The sequence below is a fragment of the Anabrus simplex genome, chromosome 6 (assembly GCF_040414725.1).
Source record: "Anabrus simplex isolate iqAnaSimp1 chromosome 6, ASM4041472v1, whole genome shotgun sequence".
NCBI lineage: Eukaryota > Metazoa > Arthropoda > Insecta > Orthoptera > Tettigoniidae > Anabrus > Anabrus simplex.
In genome coordinates this window covers 300115860-300139963 of record NC_090270.1, presented here as the reverse complement: position 1 = coordinate 300139963, position 24104 = coordinate 300115860, and the positions used below count along the sequence as shown (strand labels likewise).

At 37.8% G+C, this 24104-nt stretch overlaps 1 protein-coding gene across 1 annotated transcript in view; it reads left to right on the top strand.

The window, feature by feature from the left end:
• Dnah3 (dynein heavy chain 3, axonemal) overlaps positions 1-24104 on the top strand; it is a 912075-nt gene that overhangs the window by 728795 nt on the left and 159176 nt on the right. Inside the window, exons 49-51 of the mRNA XM_068228454.1 lie at positions 935-1055; positions 22410-22549; positions 22624-22825. Coding sequence (XP_068084555.1) covers positions 935-1055; positions 22410-22549; positions 22624-22825 — 463 coding nt within the window. The remainder of the gene's footprint in view (positions 1-934; positions 1056-22409; positions 22550-22623; positions 22826-24104) is intronic.

Genomic DNA, 24104 nt, shown 5'->3' with positions numbered 1-24104 from the left:
TCTGAACTTGCCAAATGTTAACTGGGAATGTAATGTGAATGACAGAAAGCATGACCAACAAATGGAGAATAAATTATTATGGGAAAGATAGCTGAATCAGAAAGTGATGGAACCAACTAGAGTGAAAAATATTCTAGATGTGGTGCTGATAAAACCAGATGAGCTCAAATAGGGAAACTGAAGTGATAGATGGTATAAGTGATCATGAAGCTGTCTCTGTCAGAGTTAAAAATAAATGTGTTAGAAAGGAATGTTGTAAAAGCAGGACTATTAGGCAATACCATATGGTGTGAAAATGGGAAACCATGGAAAATGTTGTAAAAGTAGGACTATTAGGCAATACCATATGGTGTGAAAATGGGAAACCATGGAAAACCATTTTCAGGGCTGCAGACAGTAGTGTTTGAACCCACTATATTTGTACCTTAATTAAGACTATGGTTGCTTACTTCCCAGTCCTAGTCCTGTCCTATCCCATCGTCACCATCACACCTGAGTTGGTGTGATGTAAAACAAATAGCAACAAAAGGTAAAAAAAAAACCATGGCTATAGTACTTTAAAATGTATGGTATTGAAACAACATGAATCAATTTGGATGTGTTAGGAGGTATACAGGAAAAACTGTATAGCCCATCCCAGATGGAAGTCATAAATATACACCACTGGCACAGAATGTGATTTTTTGTAGATGGAAGCACTTGTAACAGTGTTCTTCAATTGAATGATTACTCATATCAGCCATGTGAAGTCAACTGCTTACAACTCTTATATAAAACTATATTGTAACATATTACTGTCAGTGCTACAAACTGTTTCTCAATGTTTTATCAGTTGCTGAAACATGTGCACTTAAATCATTGAACTTCTGGACTTAACATTTAATTAACTGTTTTAAAATTTTGTGTGTTCTAATGGTAAAATATATTTTTGTAGGTTGCTGATAAACTACAGGCCCTCAATGATGAGTTTGCTGCCATGACAAGGAAAAAGAAGGAATTAGAAGATGCTATCGAGCTCTGTTGCCAGAAACTAGATCGTGCTGAGAAATTAATAGGTAAAAATACATTTTCTCATCGTTTATTTTATAATCTTTTGTGTTATTTTTGAAGTACCCAGTGTCTTTTGACTGAATGAACATTTTAGAATTCCATAGGCAATCATACTGCTTGAAAACACATATGATGTTCCAATCTCTTGCAAGGTGACATTTGATTGCATGTTTCACTAATGTTTATATGTAATTATATGATGCTACTCATTCTTACTGACTTTGAATATACTGTATTTGAGAAAATGTAGCAATTTCAGCCTTAATGCTATTCATCTGTTAGAAGGGGGGATATATGTACATATATGCAGAAAAATTGTGAAAGCTATTGAGAGAGCATTATTATTACATTATATACAATAAGCCTAATGATTGGTTCCGTATTGACTTAAATCTCAAAAAATTAACTCACGAGAAAATTATTATATTGTGTCTGCCTTTCAATATAATACAATGTCAAAAATCTTTACACTATAATTACAATAATGAAAAGCATTTTTTGTCACCAGTACATGTTTCAGTCTTTCTTTAGACCATCTTCAGCTGGCTAGTGAAAATATTTTGGCTGAAGACATCTGTAAATGTTACTGAAAAGCTTAAAATTATGATACATGAAATGATGATGATGATGTGTTAAAGCTAAAAGTCCTCTAAAAATGTATAGCATGTCTGTTAAAAGTTCTCTTGTTTACATACCTCAATGCTAAAAATCATACTATTCGAATATACATATGAAATGATTAAAACATCCTGTATTATTTTGACAGCATTATAAAAAGTTGTTGCATTCTGGTAATAAAAAATGGACCATTTATGTATGGGTGACTATGGAAACTCCTTTTAAATGAACTGTTGTGGGTCTTATTTGGCTCGTTGGATGGAGCTTGTTTAATGAAGTGTAACGCGGAAGAAGTGACCTGTTTAGATCTATCGTTCTTGTTCCTTAGGGAGTTCCATGTCTTTCAGTACCTCTGAGTGGGCTCTGTCCTCTCCACACATCGTGTCTTGTTGATGTTATACTGACCACTGTCCAACAATGAAAGAGAACTCTTGTCATTGAGTGAAATCAGCTGAGGAGCAGAAGGGAGGGAAATAGGAGGTAGGCGTCCACCTGTAGAGGAAGTAAACACTTGCTTGCGACGTGTATTTGATGTTTTGTTCATTCTGGATTCTGACTTAATATGTATTACCAATGTAATAACAACCATTGTCTTCTTATTCTTATTCTTCTTCTTCAAAACATCAGACCAGTTGATCAACTACTATATGTTCTTCTATGTTTATTTCATCCTTCACGTCTGGAAAAAGAAATGATGAACTTGCTGTTCCTTCAAGTTTGACCAGTTCATCCAAGATAGGGAGAAATCCAAACCAGAACAGGTAAAGGATGAGGGGAAGATTATAGACCTCAAGCAAGTTTACCGGGACAAGAAACAAAGTTAAAAGAGTAGTAGAAAAGAAGAAGATATTTATGTAGGGGTGACTATGGAAACTCCTTTTAAATGAACTGTTGTGGGTCTTATTTGGCTCGTTGGATGGAGCTTGTTTAATGAAGTGTAACGCGGAAGAAGTGACCTGTTTAGATCTATCGTTCTTGTTCCTTAGGGAGTTCCATGTCTTTCAGTACCTGTGAGTAGGTTCTGTCCTCTCCACACATCGTGTCTTGTTGATGTTATACTGACCACTGTCCAACAATGAAAGAGAACTCTTGTCATTGAGTGAAATCAGCTGAGGAGCAGAAGGGAGGGAAATAGGAGGTAGGCGTCCACCGTCTCCCTGACTGGGAGAAGAAAGCAGGGGCAATGTGAAACTATTGCTCAGATTGATAAAAACAAAAGGAATTCAGTTGAATTCAATCTTACTTATTATATTACCATCCTGGGAGACCACACAACCTAAATAGTTGAAATTATTGACCTGTTCTAGCTTTGTATCACCAATCTGACATTCACTTCTGTTGAATTTTGTACCTACTGACATCAGTTTAGTCTTCGAAAGGCTAATTTTCATACCATACGCATTGCACCTATTTTCAAGTTACAAGATATTAGACTGCAGGCTTTCGGCACAATCTGCCATTAAGACCAAGTCGTCAGCATAGGTCAGACTGCTTACTACATTTCCACCTAACTGTATCCCTCCCTGCCATTTTATTCCTTTCAGCAGATGATCCATGTAAACTACGAACAGCAAAGGTGAAAGATTACAGCCTTGTCTAACTCCTGTAAGTACCCTGAACCAAGAACTCATTCTACCATCAATTTTCACTAAAGCCCAATTGTCAACATAAATGCCTATGATTGATTTTAATAATCTACCTTTAATTCCATAGTCCCCCAGTATGGCAAACATCTTTTCCCTTGGTACCCTGTCATATGCTTTCTCTAGATCTATGAAACATAAACACAACTGCCTATTTCTCTTGCAGCACTTTTCAGTTACCTGGTGCATACTGAAAATCTGATCCTGACAGCCTCTCTGTGGTCTGAAACCACACTGGTTTTTATCCAACTTCCTCTCAACAACTGACCGCACTCTCCCTTCCAAGATGCCAGTGAATACTTTGCCTGGTATACTAATCAATGAAATACCTCGATAGTTGTTGCAATCCTTTCTGTTCCCTTGCTTATAGATAGATGCAATTACTGCTTTTGTCCAATCTGAGGTACCTTACCAACACTCCATGCTAATCTTACTATTCTATGAAGCCATTTCATCCCTGCCTTCCCACTATACTTCACCATTTCAGGTCTGATTTCATCTATTCCTGCTGCTATATGACAATGGAGTTTATTTACCATCCTTTCCACTTCCTCAAGCGTAATTCCACCAACATCATTTTCCTCCTCCCCATGAGCTTGGCTGTTCGCAACACCACCAGGAAGATTTCCTTTTACGTTGAGAAGATGTTCAAAATATTCCCTCCACCTCTCCAGTGATTCCCTGGGATCTCTTATAAGTTCACCTGAATGACTCAAAATACTGTAAAACACTGTTCATTTCCTTTTTTCTCCCTTCGTAATATTCTCTATTACTGTCCAGAAAGGTTTCCCTGCTGCTCGACCCAGACTTTCCAGGTTATTACCAAAATCTTCCCATGACTTCGTTATGGATTCAACAACTATTTGTTTTGCTCTGTTTCTTTCATCTACGTACAATTCCCTATTTGCCTCATCCCTTGTTTGGAGCCATTTTTGATAAGCCTTCTTTTTACGTTTACAAGCTGCTCTCACTTCATCATTCCACCAAGATGTTCGCCTTTTCCCATCTTTACACACAGTTGTTACTAGGCATTCCCTTGCTGTTTCTACTACAACATCCCTGTATGCCACCCATTCTCTTTCTATATCCTGAACCTGCTTACTGTCTACTGTTCAAAACTTCTCGCTAATCATATCCATGTACTTCTGTCTAATTTCCTCATCCTGGAGATTTTCTACCCTTATTCGTTTGCAGACAGATTTCACTTTCTCTACCCTAGACCTAGAGATACTTAGTTCACTACAGATCGCACAGTGGTCTGTATCATCGAAAAATACCCAGAAAACTTGTACATTCCTAACGGATTTCCTGAATTCAAAGTCGGTTAAGATATAGTCTATTATGGATCTGGTACTCCTAGCCTCCCATGTGTAGCGGTGAATAGCTTATGCTTGAAGAATATATTTGTAAGGGCTAAATCCATACTAGCACAGAACTCCAGCAAACGCTTCCCATTCCCATTAGCTTCCTTATCTCCCCCACACTTACCAACCACCCTTTCATATCCTTCAGTTCTATTTCCAACTCTCGCATTGAAATCACCCATTAGCACTATTCTATCCTTGCTGTTGACCCTGACCACGATGTCACTCAGTGCTTCATAAAACTTGTCAACTTCATCCTCATCTGCACCCTCACATGATGAATACACTGAGACAATTCTCATCCTAATTCCTCCAACTGATAAATCTACCCACATCATTCGCTCATTTACGTACCTAACAGAAGCTATGTTGTGTGCAATGGTAGTCTTGATAAACAGCCCTACCCCATACTCTGCCCTTCCCTTTCTAACACCCTTCAAGTACACTGTATAATCTCCTATCTCTTCCTCGTTATCTCCCCTTACCCGAATATCACTTACTCTTAGCACATCCAGATGCATCCTCTCAGCTGATTTTCTTCCATAAGCCCCATTAATATTGATAGCTCCCCATCGAATTCCATTTCGTTCGCCAAGTTGCTTCCAGGGAGTCCCCCGTTACTCCCATAGGTCCGAGGCTTGCTTAAAATGTTCTGAGCTCAGTAAATTCATGAAGCAGGATGCTACCCTACTTACACATAATCCAAGTGAGGATCTCTCCTCTAACGGGTTATGGACCACCGGTGGATCGTATAGTCCTAGTCACCTGAGCACAAGGAGGGCCATGACTCAGAATATGTCCGAGATGCCCACTCCCATTCCATAGCAACTGGTATTCCGACTCTCAGGACCACTTACTAGGCCACTCAACCGTTTCCCATGCTTCACGAACTAGGACGTGACGACAGTAACCCACACCATGAACCACAAAAGTAATTACATTTTGGAATAAAAATACAGTTCTTCAATAAGAAGTATGCCATGTAAGAATTGATCACTTGTAAACAATCATACAACCTCATTAATTCTGTTAGCTTTTGCATCGCAATTTCCTCCACGGCCTCAGCTGTAAGCGGTGATCCAAGTAAGGATAGTCTGGAATTTGTTGTAACGTGAATACCGAGAATAATGTTCTGAAATGCAGAAAATGTTGTCTCATCTCTCGCAGAACAGAAGTAGATTTCACATTTATGGGGATTTATTTCCAAATCAATGTTTTTACAACTAGTGGCAATTTTTTTCAGATCCATAAGATCCGTATCAGGATCACTGCCAATGGTTCCATTATCCAAATAAAATAAGTTTAGAGGAATTTTCTAGTCTGCGATGACAGGCTGGAGTGCAAGACTTAAAAGTAATGGTCCTGTTGGGTCACCTTGCTGTACCCCAGACTGTGACAAAATAATATGAGACTCGAATTATAAATTAGAAGTGTATCTATATGCTTGCCACAGGAAAGCATAAAGTTCTGAAATTCTGTCTGGTACTGTCTGTAACATAGTATCTCTATTAATGCATTTCTGAAGTCAATTTTTATTAAGATTTCGTTCAATGTAGCATTTAAATGTAGGAAAGTTCATGTGGAATGGAGAATGGTTTCATAGCCCTTTGATATACCAAAGCCAAGTTGGTGAGGACAGAAATACTGGCTTGTGGTTCCCTTTACTGCCATGCAAGATAATTTAGCAACTAGCCTTCGAAAAGTGTTCCCAATAGCGATAGGTCAAACGCCTCCGTCAGGCTTCTGAAGAGCAATTAATACGGCCCCATAAAAGTTTGGGTAAACTTCAGAACTGAGTTGCCCTCTTAAAATGAAATTGAATAATTTTGTGATAGATTGGAGAAGTCTTCTTCCAGCATCTCCAGCTGATTTAGAGGTAAGCTCTTTTAGATGTTGAGGACGGATACCGTCAATTCCTGAAGCAGAACCATTAGGGAAGTCCTATATTCCTTCAAGCACCAATTCCGGTGTCATGCTGAGATAATTATCACGGAGGTCAGGAGGATCGGGAAACGGCAATGGGCATGACGGCGGAGGATGTGTATCTACTAAAGATTCGAAGGTGGTACGAGTGCATTCTGCTATCCCACATTGTGATGAAAGAACCCTAACCGCTCCTCGAATATCTCGTCTGCTACTTTGTTTTCTATACAACAAATTTTAGAAGGCACGATGTTCTTTTTAATAATAATAATGTTATTTGCTTTACGTCCCACTAACTACTTTTTAAGGTCTTCGGAGACGCCGAGGTGCCGGAATTTAGTCCCGCAGGAGTTCTTTTACGTGCCAGTAAATCTACCGACACAGGGCTGCCGTACTTGAGCACCTTCAAATACCACTGGACTGAGCCAGGATCGAACCTGCCAAGTTGGGGTTAGAAGGCCAGCGCCTTAACCGTCTGAGCCACTCAGCCCGGCGATGTTCTTTTTAGCCACAGGTTGTGGTAGTTGGAATTCTCATATATTTTCCTTTATTTTAGAAACTAGTGAAGTAGCCTTTCCATTAGATTTCTCGGGGACACGAAGAGCAATGTATGCAAAAAGCATTAGATCCTGCCAGCATTCCAAAGTGTTCTGAGAAATACATCTGTCATTCAACTGTGATAGTCTATCTGATGTTATAACTCTCACCCGTTTTGGAGCTCATCTTAAAATTCTTATACATTCTTTACAAATTGATAATATAGCCTGTAATGACTTATTTGGAGATTCAGTATGAACTGGATCACTAACCTGTATTTAGATGTTGAGGGAGAAGCGAAATATCACGCTTGTGCTTTTGGTGACAGTTTGCATGATGGACTTTTGGATGAGCTCTACTTATTCTCCTTGTTCATTAATTATTCCTGGAATGTCCTTCTTGGAACCTGTTTCTGCCTTAAAATACCTATATAGTCCTCTCCGTGTAAGGACGTACACTAAGGGTGCAACCTTACCCTTTCTCCCCTGTAATATTAAGGTATTGATTTATAGTGACTTTTCTTGCTGTTGGGTCTTTTTCAGTGTCAGTTTAGGGACCCTACTTGCCGATACGACGTCTTACTGTTACCGTTAATCTGGCACGTTGGCAACGTTCAGTCACTGTTCTAGCGTGAATTGTGTGTTGCCACCGCATTGCCTCTAAAGTCACTAGCGATACATTTGCGAGAATATTTAAAGCATATTTTCTTTTTCTGTGGGATTGTAAATCTATTTGGCTAATACCAGGTAAGTAGAATTGTGGCATGTTCGGATAATGCATTTAATAACATAGTTTGTGTGAAATGATGAGCACATCATTTTATTAATTACGTTCCTATTTCGTCCCATACTTATACGAACAGAATTCGATTGGGATGTCTAAGAAGGAAGAAAAATCTGCAAAAACTCCTCCGAAAAGGAAACCAAGGTTACGTCCTTTACAAGCTTCAGGTCAAGAAATGCTTGTACATTGCTACGAGCAATTGAAACAGGAAGACGACGAAGAAGGTATCAGTCGTAGTGATACGAAGCTAATGGCAAGAGTTTCATTATTAACTGGGGTAAGTGTTCGTTTTTATCTTGTTTCTATGATAAGTTTCTGGCATAATGACAATCAGTTGAAAAGGAGCAGTATTTCATTCTGAACCTAACCTAACCTAACCTGATCATGTAGGCCTAGGCCTATACCGGTACCATGTCTTGTGTCGACTTCGATACGGTTCGTAGACTTAACCTTTGTGTATTCATGTTGACTTACGGTATATGTGTATGTAATATATTTCTGTGTGTGTATTCTTACAGTGTAGTTTCGGTTTAGTCCGAAAAGTAATAGGAAATTTCAAGAAGGGAGTTGAATTTTCTACACCAGGTAAACGCCGAAAGCGTGAACATCCAGTGACCGGCATAGACAGTTTTTCTAAGGAAGCGATAGCAAGGTTTATTTATGATAAATTACATAAAGGTAAGGTGACTTCATAAGGAATCTATTGCAACATTATTTATAGAAATTGGCACGCAGGTGAGATAAGCTCCCAGAAATGTTTTGTGCATGTATTGTCATACAGCTCTTTTGAGTCCCTTGTAACTCTCTTTTTTCTTCCCACAGGAGAAGTCGTAACTGTAAGAAAGGTTTTCGACCACATGAAAGCAAATTATGACACTTGGGTGAAAGGAGACAAGTTGCTGGACTAAGTGGTATATTCCGAGCTGTCGGTGGATAGGTGGTGTGGAATGACATTGGTAGACGAATACGTTTCAGTGGTATTTTAAAAGTAGGTAAGATCACAGTACAGTGATAAAGTTGATGAAAAGTGGGGCAAATATTTGTTTTTTTTTTAAGAAGGGAGTTAGGGATTGGAATAATTTACCAAGGGAGATGTTCAATAAATTTCCAAATTCTTTGCAATTATTGAAGAAAATACTAGGCCTATCCCTGAAACTACATCTTCTGTCCTAAGTGCAGATCAGTGGTGACTGATTGATTGAAATTGACTGGCACTAGGTCGGAAGTGGCATTATAACTTACCGCTCATTGAGCTCTGTACGTGGTTTTTGATTTTGACTTCTCCACTGTTATTAAAAAGACTTGCAGGTATTCACTTTAGGCCAATGATTAACCTTAGAGAGGTATTTCAATCAAAACTTACTCAGTGTATTTTCATATAATATTACTGGATATTTGTATCAGTAAATTACTTGTATTGTAGGCCTATTTATTATGTTTATTCTGCATTCGACAATCTCCACCTGAATCAGTGCTTGATACCTGACTGTTGAACACCTTCCAAGCTTCTTATTTCTTACTGCCTGATATAGGTTCAGTGTTCGCAGCAATTACATTTGTTCTAAGGTATTGAAATGGGTGTTTATACTTATATCTTTTATGCAAGTGATCGTGGACTTCTAATCCAGATATAGGCCTACTAATGGAGATACATTCATGAGAGATGTTACAATAAAGTAGTGTAAGTAGTAATTAATTGACTTCATCATCAGGTGACTTTGCTACACAGTAGTTGGTTTTACTTAAAATCAGACAGCTTTTTGTATCATTCAACAGAAATCACATTTTTTATTAATAGGCCTATACTTTTTTTAGAACAAATAACTTCATACTAAAACTTAAAATTCTTACAGGTGCTGATTTGATATTTGCTACAAACTTGAAGAGAAATCAGGATTACCATGGTGCTATGAACAGCGAGAAATTTCAGATGTGGGTGAAGACGCAATTAATCGTAGGATTAAGAAATATAGGACCCTGTGTTATTGTAATGGATAATGCACCATATCACTGTAAGCTTGTTGAGCATCAACCAACAACGAAATGAAGGAAGGATCAATTAGTGGTAATTATACTTAATTGAATATTTCCTTCTACTGAATGATGTTTAATGATGTTACAGAAATTAATTTTTATTTTTCCTTTAATTTACAGTCATGGTTAAGGCAGAATGGAGTTTCTCCACCAGAAAATGCCACAAAAGATGAGCTGCAAAGGTTGTGTAATATGAATCGAAGTCACTTAAAGAGGTACAGAAGCACGTAAACATAAGTTTAGATAATGTTGTTTACACTCGTGTATTTGACTTTCATGTATGCATAACAATATTTCTCTGTTTCTTTAAAACCAGGTACATTGTTGACAAGATGCTGCACAGTGAAGGCCATACTGTCTTACGACTTCCTCCATACCACTCATTTTTCAATGCCATCGAATTTGTATGGTCTGTGGCAAAACAGTATTATAACAAAACAGTGGCTTCAAGACCTGGTCACGGATTGGACAGAGCTACAGCTGTGTGGAAAGAATCTCTTGATCAGGTAGGCCAAGTGGAAATGTTATTTATTGGATATATGCAAGTGGAGTTTATAATATACTTGTCAGGTTGTGATACTTCAATATATCTTATAGGTGACAGCAGAGATGTGGAGAAATGAAGTAAAACACACTGAGAAGAAGATTGTCGAGTTCTACAATAATGAGGTGAGAGGTCTTCCTGAAGTGGAGGAACTAGTCATTCATCATGGAAGCAGTGAATCGGAGGAGGAAGATGAAGAAGATGAAGAAGAAGAAGAAAGAAGAGAAGCCGAGGAGTTAGCTGTACCATTGTAAGAGCCATTCCATGAGATTAAGAATGTTATAACTTTGCTGGGAAATAATACATTTCTGATTGCCCCGTCCTTTCTGATATAACGAAGTTACATTTCAAAATTGTGGGAATTGTGTATCTACAAGTTACAGGGCGGTATAGATGTGCAGGTGGGGATCAGTGTCCAATCGGAGTGGAATTATCTAGAACTGCTGTGGCGCAATGTGATGAGGAGCGGGCAAGGGGGGGAGAGAGAGAGGGAGACAGCACTCTGTCACCAATACACGATGTAAACATTGTACGCCTGTTAAAATACTGACATAACTTAAATTTTATACACTATCTAATGGTTTTCCACAGTTCTCTGAAAGTCACAACTCACGTATACTGTATATATAGAGAGAGAATTACATATAAAAATACCTGTGTCCACAATAAGTAGCCCACATATTAAATATAAATCAATTTGCTTTACGTCGCACCAACACAGATAGGTCTTATGGCGACAAAGAGGATAGAAGAGATAGGAAAGGGCTAGAAGTGGGAAGGAAGCGGCCGTGGTCTTAATTAAGGTACAGCACAAGCATGTGTCTGGTGTGAAAATGGGAAACCACCGAAAACCATTTTAACGGCTGCCGACGGTAGGATTTGAACCCACCATTCCCCGAATGCAAGCTCATAGCTACGCGACCCTAAACGCACGGCCAGCTAACTCGGTCATCTTTGAAAATGTCTTTTTCTATCAGCAGAGGCTTTTTTAAAATCGTCATATTTTGTATAGGCTACAGGAGATGTACAGTAGCCCACTGGTTTTCTGATTAAACATCATTTATTTAATCTATTGCATCAGTCTACTTACATACTCACTGTCCACGTACATCGGTAACCTCGTGATTCGATTATTGAAGTATTGTGCAATGATGCGACATACAAACTAAGAGAATACCGAGTGGTTCTTCCAAATATAAAACAGACAATTTCGAGTGGTCATGAGCATGACTCATAGTCATAGGGTAGGCTAAATAATAATGTTATTGGCTTTATGTCCCACTATCAACTTTTAGGTTTTTTTTGAGACGTCGAGGTGCTGGAATTTAGTCCTGCAGGAGCTCTTTTATGTGTCAGTAAATCTACTGACATGAGGCTGAGCACCTTCAAATACCACCGCACTGAGCTCGGCCCTGCCAAGTTGGGTTCAGAAGGCCAGCGCCTCGACCGTTTGAGCCACTCAGCCAGGTGTGGAGGCTAGAGAGCTGAGTTTAAGTAATTGTCGAACGTCAACTAGTTATAAAGATACTGATTGATTAAACTAATACAGTAATTAGAATAACCTAATTGACTACCTACTTACAACCTAGGTACTTTGGAATTGTGTTCTATCTTTTTAACACTGCAAATAAATCCATGTATTGTTTAAAACTCCCTGTAAGAAGAGGACAGTGGATGCGAATAGGTATTATTTTCAAATGAGCTGAGCTCGAGAGTCCATTATAGCATACGATTTTTTCAGTGTACCATGACTCTGTATGTATTGCTTCAGAGGAAGTTCGGCTCCCCGCCAATGTCCAGTGTACCGATAATGAACCATGTGTGTGTTGTGTCTCACTGATCCATGACTGCGTACGATTCTTTCAGTGTGCCATGATTCACTGTGGCTCGCTGCAGCGAAAGCTCGACTCCCCGCCAGTGTCCAGTGTGCCTATAAGGAGCCGTGTGTGTCGTGTGGCTCACTGAGCCGTGATTGTGCATGATTTGTGTGCCGTGAGCTTGCCGTTCCTGTGAATCGATTCACTCGGACACTGAATGAATCGATACACTGCTTCGAATCAAGCACTCAGTAGCCTACACTAGTAGAGGTACATAGTACATTACCATTAAGATAGATAGCATTGCAAAGTAATTCGTCTTTACCATAATAACAATAATAATAATAATAATAATAATAATAATCGTATGGCCTCAGCTACCATGTGCAGACATTTCAAGTTGACGCCATCTGGCTGTCTGCTCGTCAATTTTGACGTTCCGTTATACTCTAGGCCCACTAGATGGCAGACCGAGTAAACCGAAACTCTCTTGGGCGTCTGTGGCTGAGATTTAATGAATTTTGTCGGGTAAACACCAAATGTGTCACCAGAGATCTTTTACATGCCGACATCGTACGACATGAAGTGTCGAATGGACTTTTTTCTGCCCTTCAAAAATCCGACTACCTCTGCCGGGTTTGAACCCGCTATATTGGGATTCGGAGGCCGTCACTCTACCACTGATCCACAGAGGCAGCTGTCTTTACCATGAAATACATCGTCGTCGTACATGACTGAATTACTATCAATATATCTTAGAGAAACTGTAATGTACATGAAACCGAAATTGAGTTAATTTCCACGATACATTCTTCCTATATAAAGGAGACCATGTAGCTTATCCACCTTCATTTCAGCCACATAAATATTCAGAAAAAATTGCAAAATCACATTAAAGGACAAATACAATTTTTTAAGTAGAAATAGTCTGGAACATAGATTAGTGAGGTTGGACATCTTGCCCGTCATCATTCAGGAGTCGCTGTTGAACATACTGTACTTGTCAAAACTAGTAAGTTTCTATTTTACACAATAATAGTGAAATGTTGATGAAGACGACATACACCCAGCCCCCGTGCCAGAGAAATTAACCAACGGTGGTTCAAATTCCCCACCCTGTCGAGAAACAAACCCACACCCTGTGACCAAAGGCCAGCACGCTAACCATTTAGCCATGGGGCCAGACAATAATAGTGAAAAAGCATGTTCACTGCAGCTATTGTTGACAGGATATTTCTTCTCTTTAAAGAACAATGAGTACCACGAATTAATATCCTGTTTTGTTGATTCCTGTAAACTTTGTATGTACGGTTTTGGTTCGCCAGTTCCTAGCGTATCTACTGAATGAAAACTTTGTAGACCAATGGATTCAGTTTTATGTTTATTGCCTTCAGTCGTCACGACAGTTTTTTCAATGACAACAGTCGCTCAATTACAAATCCTGTCAAACCTAACCTAACCCTGCGACAATCAGTGGTTTTCGATGGATCACTACCTAACTGGTCATTATAATTTGTTTTCGGTGGATCACAACCAAACCTGTCCCTATCAGTGGTTTTTGGAAGAATACAGTGGTTTTGTCACAAGTCAATACAGACTCTTGAATCAATGTGTGAAAATGGGAAAGTGTAGAAAACCCTCTTCAGGAATGCCAATCTCTAAGTCCATAGTCTTTTCAGCGTTGTCACACAGCTGAAATTCACTTTAGAAGTAATTGTAAAAAGTCGTATATAGGCTCTACAGATACATAGTACATTACCAATTCCATCTCGATTGCTATGATACGCACACTGCATAGCGGTTTTGCTCTATAGATAAATCATATTATAGTGAAAAAAAATTTTTTTTTTTTTTTAAAATCTGTCTGGCATGAAGGTCCAGAAGGAAAATACTTTCATTGAATTCTTATTTATGTGCTCACCACCCTAGTAGGTTTAAATAAACCTTATAAATACGTTGTAAGACCCATTCTCGAATATGGATCTGCATGTTGGTTTAATAAATTCCCTAGAGAAAGTTCAAAGAAGAGCGATGCGTTTCGTAACTGGGAATAGAAGGAATACCATTAATTGGGAAAGTCTTGAATCTAGAAGAACTAGAGCTCGCCTGTGTGGTCTTTATAAGAGCTATACGGGAAGGGCTGCTTGGAGTTGTATTAGGAATAGGTTATAACCTCCCTCATTGTATCACTATTTGCAGCGATAGCCAGGAAGCGTTAAAAGCACTATGTGCAGTTAAAACAACATCAAAAATGGTATGGGAATGCCAAAGGATGTTAGATCAGCTGTGTGAATTTAGCTCAGTTACCCTATTACGGGTCCCAGGGCACACAGGTATCAGTGGAAATGAAGAAGCTGACAAACTAGCGAAAAAAGGCTCAAAAGGTCCTTTTATAGGACCAGAGCCCTTCCTGGGAGTGTCACTCCGAAGCGTGAAACTGGTAATATCCCAGTGGACAAACCAGTCTCACTTAGACATTTGGAAGAGGTTAACTATAGCAAGGCAGGCACGTGAACTTATCAAAGGGCCTAGCCAAAGTTATAAAAAGGTCCTGATAAATTTGAATAGGACCAGAATGCGAATGGTAGTTGGACTGTTGACAGGCCACAATACCTTACAGAGACACCTACACATCATGAAAATCAGTCAGGATCCGATGTGTAGAAGATGCGGTAGGGAGGAGGAGACCTCCGCGCATGTGTTATGTCAGTGTGAGGCTCTTGCAAGCACTAGACATCGATACCTTGGCTCACATTTCGTGAGCCTGGAAGACATCAGGAATGCCAACATCCGGGCACTGGTATCCTTTATAGGAGCACTAGGTCTGGACTAGGCAAACCCGTTTAAGGGACACAAAGGGTCTTCACAGACATACGTGTGGAGCCCTGCGACGGCAGGGTTCACCCATTCTTTATCTATCTATCTATCTAACCTCCCTCGTACTTATCGAGAAATTATCATAAGCATAAAATTAGGGCCAGAAACCAGCATACGGATGTGGGCAAGTTTTCCTTCGTCAACAGGACCATAAGGGATTGGAATAAATTACCTGCGGCAGTCTTTGATAGATTCCCTTCTGGTATCAAGTCATTTAAGAAGACCATTTGTGTAAAATGAAAAGTAAAAGTTGTAAATTACGGGCACTGAATTTGTGATTTTCTGCTTGGTTTCGATTGTGAAACTGGGAGGCTTTTTCTTGTGGTTTTCTCTTTCCAGGGAAGTGCTTGCTGTACTCATGTTTTTGTAATTGTTGTTGTTCTTGGTTAATTAACAATGTTTTTAACTTTATTTTATCATCACTTGTAACGTTAAGCTAGTAGTAAGCTCAATCTATAGTTTTGTAAGCCATAGTAGCAAGTATTGGAAATAATTAAATTGTGTATGAAACTGTACATGATGCTGGATTTAGAATGACTAGTAGTATTTCTTGTAATATTTTTTTCCATGGAATTCCTTTTTGTACTTGAGTCGTCGTAGTTGTTGGGTAGTATGATTTAACTTTATTATCACTTGTAGTGTTAAGCTAGTAGTAAGTTCAATCTATAGTATTGTAATTTGTAGTGTTAAGTACTGGAAATACTTAAGTTGTGTGTGAATATGTATATAATGACACTGGATTTAGAAAGTTTAATTAGTAGTATTTCTTGGTTGTTGTAATGTTGTTGTTGTTGTTGTAGGGTAATTACGGTTTAACTTCACTTTATTATCACTTATAATGTTAAGCTAGTAGTAAGGTCAACCTATAATATTGTAAGCCAAATTGTTAAGCACTGTAAATACTTAAGTTGTGTGTGAATTTGTATATGATGTTGCTCGATTTAGAATATTAAACTAGCAGTAATTCTTGTTATATTTTCCTTCCATATATCTGCTTCTTGTACTCTTGTTGTTTGTTTGTTTGTTTGTTTGTTTGTTGTAGTTGGGTAATTATGTTAACTTTATTATCACATTACTGTAAGTGACCGTTGCCACCGGGGTATTTCCCATTTGCAATTTATTAATAATAATAATAATAATAATAATAATAATAATAATAATAATGAGTGACAGAGGTTTAACGTAATTTGGAAGGAATGTTTTGCGTATGATAAATGAGTACCAGTTAACTATTGGGGGCAAAGGCGGTCATGCGTTGAGCTAACCACTCCACCCCACCCCACCAAGTGCCAACATCATGGATAGTGGAAGCCTTCACCTTCCCCCTTTCCAATGGCTTTCATGGTTTGTACGGAGATGACTGTGCTTTTTGCTTTTTAAATATTAGTATTCATGTTTATTATGTTTGTTTATTCATACCCCTGCTTTGTAATTCAGTGACCATGGAATGGCTCTAAATGTTGTAAATTATATTTATATTTACTTGTATTTATTTCCTTTTTCCTTATTGCACACGTTTGTTGTTGTTATTGTTATTACTACTACATATCGCTTAACATGTAAATAAACTAATATTTAATGCAGTAAATAATGCTTATCTCTTTGGATTCATTTCTTCGTTGCATAATCGTTTTGCTATGACAACATGACTTCTTTATGATATAAATAAATATAAAATAAAAGTATTTCTTCCCAAACATATTTGTTATACGTGCACCAATCAGAGAACCAACTAGGGAACTACCTCTTACTAAGGTGCATAATGTTTTTGCATACATGTATAATTGAAGAATTGAAGATCCATATACAGGTAAGTGGGTCGCCCATGTGGTAGGCCTATTACGCGTCATAGGAAACTGAGTGAACTGGCTGTGCAGTTTGATCACATTGCTGTTAGCTTGGTTTCAGGAGATGGTGATGTATTCGAACCCCACAGTTGGCAGGTCTGAAGTTTTTTTTTGCCCGTCATTTTCATTTCAGGCTAGTGCTGTGTCTGTACGCTTATTTACATCTTAAATCCTAGCCCTCTTTCCTATCCAATTCTTGCATCACAACCTGTCTTCATGTGATTTAAGCCAATATATATGTAAAAATCTGGTAATGTTGTTTGACTCATAGTGCTCCTGTACATTGGTTTCCGTAATGTTGAAAGCTTGAGATACACCAACTTGTAAGCTGAAAATATGTTTAAAATGCCAAATGCCAAAAACCGTAAAAGTTCTTAGTGGGATGTAAAGCTGTTAGCATTATTATTAAAAGGAAGGACATATGTCTTATGTGGTAAGTCCTTGAACTTGCAGAAATCGCAATGAATTATTCAATCTATATTCCCTCCCCCCTTTCTTTAAGAATGCAGTTATAGTAACGCATACATCAGAATCAGAATAAAGGCAGGAAATGTTTAACATTATTTTAAGCGAGTGAAGGAGAGAATGTATGACTAGCTCAGGTTGGCGGATTCGAGTTCGGCGGTATTTGAAAGTGCTCAAATACTCCAGCCTCATGTCTAGATCTACTGGTACATAAAGAACTCTTGCGGGACGAAATACTGGCACCTCGGTGTATGTGAAAACGATAGAAGTAGATAGTAGAACTAATATTCAATTCTGCAGTGAGCTTGAAGCTGACCTAATTTCCGTTCACGTAGCTTGGCACATTAGTATTCCTATATGTTTCCTGATAACCGTGAAGATATAACCAGCCTGCAGGCTGAAAATATGCCCAATCTCTCTCCTTAGGCTACGGGTTACCGGTATTGAAGAGAGAAGGAAATGTTCGCGCAAAAGAAAGGGAAGTCATTGGACTTTCGAAAATCACACTGCAAAGACTTATTAAACAAATTGCATCGTTTAACACGCCCCTATTTTCAAGAATATGGTTATAGTACGCCTACTGCATATCAAAATAAAGACAGATATATGTAACATTAATTTGAGTGAGAAAGGGTGTTTATTTCCTAAATTTCTCATTGAGCGTGGAAACCGACTTAATTATGAATATCTTGATTTATTTCATCTTAACTTTTATCATTTACTAGGGTAGGGAAACATTTATTATCGGTGTTTACATTGAGGTTAGTTTGTTTGTTTATGTCTGGTGATTTTAATATGTAACCAGGCAGGTTGGCAGCAGTGATCAGCCATTACAAAAAAGAGAAAAGAAGAGCATCGGGCGGCGATATTTACTTTCTGGGGTATTTCGTTACGTGGCGATTACTATATATGTATTTTGACACCATGTGTAGACTGACAGATTTTTTTCACAGTAGGGACATTTGGGATCGGGCATCACAGTATTTGATTCTTCATGCTTTTTAGGTGTTTGGGACCAAGTTGCATGACTTCTGGACAAATGTATGTTAATACCATTTCTAGTGAAGGTCTTCCCACAGAGTTTACAATAAACATGAACAGCTGGCTCACCAGATGACGTAGGTGGTTTCTCTTTGCATGAACTCATTAACACCAACAGCAGTACATATACGTTATACATTAGGACGAGAATAGATTGCCTTGAAAAAATAAATTTAATTAGAGTGACCTAATTCTCATTCATAAGCAGGCTGCCTTAGTAATATAAACTCAGTTATATAAAATAATGTGCCAAACTCTATGTTACTGGAATAAAGTAAACAGAAACAAACTTCCGGTTAGATGCCCGTCATAGCAACCAAAGGAAAAGCTTGATAAATAAAATCGTAACCTATAACTATAGCAAACATTATTAGCATTCAATACTCGGTTCGAAAAATACCAAAAAATGACAGACACTATAAAGACACTATCCAAAAATCACCATTAAGAACACAGGATATTCTAAAAGCCCTAAAACCATACAAATTATATAAAAAAAATAGTGAGCCTTCAATCATCAATGAACCACTCAGTCACTGCCTTCTACTGTTAGATTGCCCAACTATTCTCATGGTTTTAATTTTATTTAATTACTGACTAGATACCCGTGCTTTGCTATGGTATTATACTGAAATGTATAATTGAATGCTTAACATTTTATATATAATCTGCTAAAATTTGCAATCTGACCACAAAGTTCCCCCCATTTTTCAATCTTTACTTCCAGCAATTGATTTCATACCTCCCGGGCTAGCTCCAGGTATTCTGCTCAGTCAGTTGGGTCCCTAAATCTTTGCCATCTTTTCCTGTAAGCATTTTTAATATGGATCTAATCCTGGAGGAGATCTGGCGTGGTGTCGTCTTGGGTGCCTTGGCGGTACAGAACCCGCAGCTGGACTGCATTCGTAGTCATTACCCGGCCACAACCCATTTCCAGCGCGGTCCGCACATTATGACGATGGTCCAGAACATTATTATTATTATTATTATTATTATTATTATTATTATTATTATTATTATTTTACATCATTATGCCCTACTCAGGAGCATGGTTGAACTTGCTTAGCTGATGTGTTGGCCTTCTTTTCCTTCCAAAATCTCTTCATCCTCTCGCTGAGCTTCTTCCTTCGTTCTTCTGTCCAAGTTATAGCAGCTCTGGTGTTGGGTTTGTCTTCAAAGTGGTGATTGTCGATTTTGGTTCTGAATTTACATCTGTCCTGTACAATGTCTTCTGAGATGTTGATTTCCTGGAGATCTGTTTCATTTTCACGAAGACAGCTATTCTTGGATTTTAATGAAAGGGCCAGGTTGAGAAATCTTTTAGTTAGGCTGTTAGCGTTCATTCTGATAGTGTGTCCATAAAATTTCAATCATCTTTTCCAAAAAGTGTGAGAAATTTTTTCAGAATGACAATATATCTCCTGAATGATTTTTCCCTCCATATTCCATCTATACAAACTAGGCCAAAAAATTTTTCGTAAAATTTTCCTTTCTTGTTTCTCAATGTCTTTTATTATTATTATTATTATTATTATTATTATTATTATTATTATTATTATTATTATTATTATTGAAATTCTGGACCCCGCAGCAAGATGCAAGACCATTGCTTGGCAGTAAATTACATCTGCTGCCATTGTCATTGCTGACAATGTGATCAGTACCATTGTCACACGTAGGCAAGTACGCGGGATATCTGGGGAAACAAATAATGTATTTCCGTGCATTATTGACCTTATTATAGAGGTGAACAGTTGCACGGTCAATATCATTCCTATCGTTTATTTCAAATGTGTTTAAATTTTTATTTATATGCCAGGAGAATCTACTGTAATCTAACTTTAAATTCTCCAAAGGAAAAGATGGCTCTTGAAAACGAACCCAGGAAAGATTTAAAATGATTGGTTTGTGATCAGAATCAAGTACATTATGAACAGTCAAATCAATTTGTCTCAATTCCTTTTTCACCCCACCACCGTTAAGTTGATAACCCCCCCCCCGGAGGAATAAGGCATGTTTCTTTATGTTTAAAGGAGATTCCAAATACCAATGTTCATGTCTGTTACCTTCAGTTTTGAGATATAAGTATCCCCACAAAAGAATTCACTTTTTTTCACTTCCTTTCACACTCCCCCTTGGATCTTCTAAATACCAATTATCATGACTGCAACATCTTCAGTTTTTGAGATATGTGTCCTTATTAAAAAAATTCAACAACCTTTTACCTCCGCCCCCCAAGATGATTTTCCCGCAAAAATGTGTTTTTCTTTGTTTTTAAAGGAGATCCAAATACCAATTTTCACGTCTATAACAAATTTACTTTTTATTAGATGTAAGTATCCTCATACAATTAATTGTTCAATTCTTTCACCCGCCCCTTCCTTCATTGGATTTTCTGAAATCAAAGGAATATGTGTTTCTTTACTTTTAAAGCAGATTCCAAATACCAATTTTCACATCTGCAACATCTTTCGTTTTTGAGATAATAGTATCTTCATACAAATAATTCAACTAATTTTTTCAATTCCCCCCCCCCCCCACCTTTAAGTGGATTTCCGAGAACAAAAATACATATTTATTTATTTTTAACGGAGATTCCAAATACCAAATTTCACGTCTGTAACATCTTCAGTTTTTGAGATATCAGTATCCTAATAAAAAGAATTCAACCGCATTTTCAGTCATTTTTACTCCCCACCCAATTAGATTTTCCAAAAACAAAAAAATACATGTTTCTTTACTTTTATTAGAGATAAAAAATACCATTTTTCACTTCTGTAACATGTTACGTTTTTGAGATATGCTGTAGACGTGCTCATTTTAAAATTTCACCCCCTTTTTAATTCTCCTTAAGTGGAGTTTCCAAAAATGAATCACCTATGTTTCTTTACTTTTACAGGAGATTCCAAATATTAGTTTTTACGTCTGTAACATTTTACATTTCTGAGATATGCTGTAGATATAGTCTTTCTAAAAATTCACCCAATTTGTCACTCTTGTTTAACCCCCATTAATTGGATTTTCCAAAAACAAAAAAATACAGGTTTCTTTATTTTTATAAGAGATTCCAAATACCAATTTTCAGGTATGTAATATTTTCAGTTTCTGAGATATTAATCCTCATTAAAGCCATTCAACCCCTTTTTCACCTTTTTTCACCCCTTCTAGGGGGATTTTCCGAAAACAAAATATACGTGTTTCTTTATTTTGAGAGGAGATTCTAAATACCAATTTTTACATCTATAAGCTTTTAAAGTTTTGAAATATAGGTACACTCATTTTAAAAAATCATCCCCCTTTTCACCCCCTTAGCGACGGAATATAGATACACTCATTTAAAAAATTCATCCCCCCTTTTCACCACCTTAGCGATGGAATATCCAAAAATCCTCCCTTAGCAAGATCCTACATTGTAATATAAATGTATCCTCAAAATTTCATTTGTTTATGTCCAGTATTTTTGGCTCGGCAATGATGAATGAGTCAGTCAGGACATGTTCTTTTATATACAGTATACAGATTTAATTTTAAAGGTTAATGTGATTTTGAACAATTTGCAGAAAAATGGCTTTTGACCTGAGTTTTCTCTTTTGACATAAATAATTGACCACACTCGTAGCTCTTAAATTATGGACAATTCTAACAAGCACACCACACCATCTTAGCATCAGTCCTTTGTCAAGGTGAAAGCTGATTGAGCCATGTATATGTATAGTGCTATGTTGATAGTGTACAAAAAAGGAGACTGTACTAAGTCAAAAATCCTAGCATAACTGACATAGGTGTATGTTTCAGAAAAGTAGTTCCCTCCTCTAAGTTTTAAATTTTTTATAATGTAGTGAATCATTGCAAATGTTACTTTTCAGGTGGACTTGGAGGGGAGAAAGACCGTTGGAGTAAGACTGCAAAGGCGTTGCATGGAACCTTGACCAATGTAGTTGGTGATGTTCTGCTCTCTTCTGGAACTATAGCCTACCTAGGGGCCTTTACAGTGGACTTCAGGCGGGTAAGATTTTTGAATAACTGGAGAAGATAAGATTCAGTAGTAAAACAGAACCTCACTGAATTGTTCATTTTCAGGAACTGATTGCTGACTGGAATCCTCGCTGTTATAAACTGGGCATCCCTTGCTCTGAAAACTTTAGCTTGATTGCAACTTTAGGGGAGCCAGTAGTGATTCGTGCATGGAACATTGCTGGTCTACCCGTTGATAACTTCTCTGTGGATAATGGGATCATCGTTAGTAATGCTCGACGATGGGCACTCATGATTGATCCACAGGGTATGTTTGCTGTTCTCAATTAGAGTAATGTCTTGTATGGTATGATAGTATAATGCTTGTGGTTGGTGGCTTCTTCATTATTTTATAGAGAAAGAATTTTTTTTTTTTGATTATTCCAAAGTTAAGTTAGCATATAATTGTGAGATGCAATTTTTAACATTTCTGGAATACATCCTTCCACTTGCAGTAGTAGTATTCTGTGTTTATACTGATGACTACTTGGCCCCTTGTGTGCCATCCATTATTCTTATCAACATTGTCAGTATCCCATGCTCCTGAGCATTTTAAATCATGAAGATTTAAAATTTAATTCAATTTTGAAATTTTCAGATACCATATTCACATTTGGATAAAGAGCAAACATTATATGTGACCCTTGTGCAGAAAAATTGGATTTTTCATTTTTGAGATTTTTGTGGTCCAATAATTAGCAGAAGATATTGAGCATTTTAAAAAAAGAGTTCATGTTTCTAGGTGTAATACTTCAGAAGCTGTTAATTATTGACTGTTGTTATTAAGAAAACTATATTTTGAGAAAAACAGTTACAGCTTTCACTAATTTTCTTACCAATTGTACAAAGTTTTCATGACATTGAGTGGCAAAGACTCCAACTGCTGCATAATTTAGTTCATTAAAAAGACCCATATGTAACGCAAGAAGACAAAACCTAGAAATGCAGTGTTTACACTCCAGACAATAATGTTTACTTCTGCTGTAAAATTTTTACTGACGACTTTGGCTCCCTTTCCGCACAACAAGTCACATATACTATTCTGTCAATAACACTCATTTTATATGTTAGAATAGTGAAAGGATATCAAGTCTACTCATCAGTCCTTCACTATTTACGCCCTACGTGCGAGGGGTAGTAGAATAATACACATGGTATCCCCTGCCTGCCATAAGAGGCAACTAAAAGGGGCCCCAGGTAGTCTGAACTTGGGAGCGTGGGTGGGTAACCACAGTGCCCTTACCTGAGTCCTGGCATTGTTTCCACTTACTTGTGCCAGGCTCCTCACTTCCATCTATCCTATCCGACCTCCCTTGGTCACCTCTTGTTCTTTTCCGACCTTGACGGTATTAGAGTATTCGAGGCCTAGGGAGTCTTTCATTTTCATGCCCTTTGTGGCCCTTGTCTTTCTTTGGCTGATACCTTCATTTTTGAAGTTTCGGATCCCTTAAATTTTTTCTCTCTTATTAGTGTTATATAGAGGATGGCTGCTCAGTTGTACTTCCTCTTAAAACAGTAATCCCCGAGCTCGATAGCTGCAGTCGCTT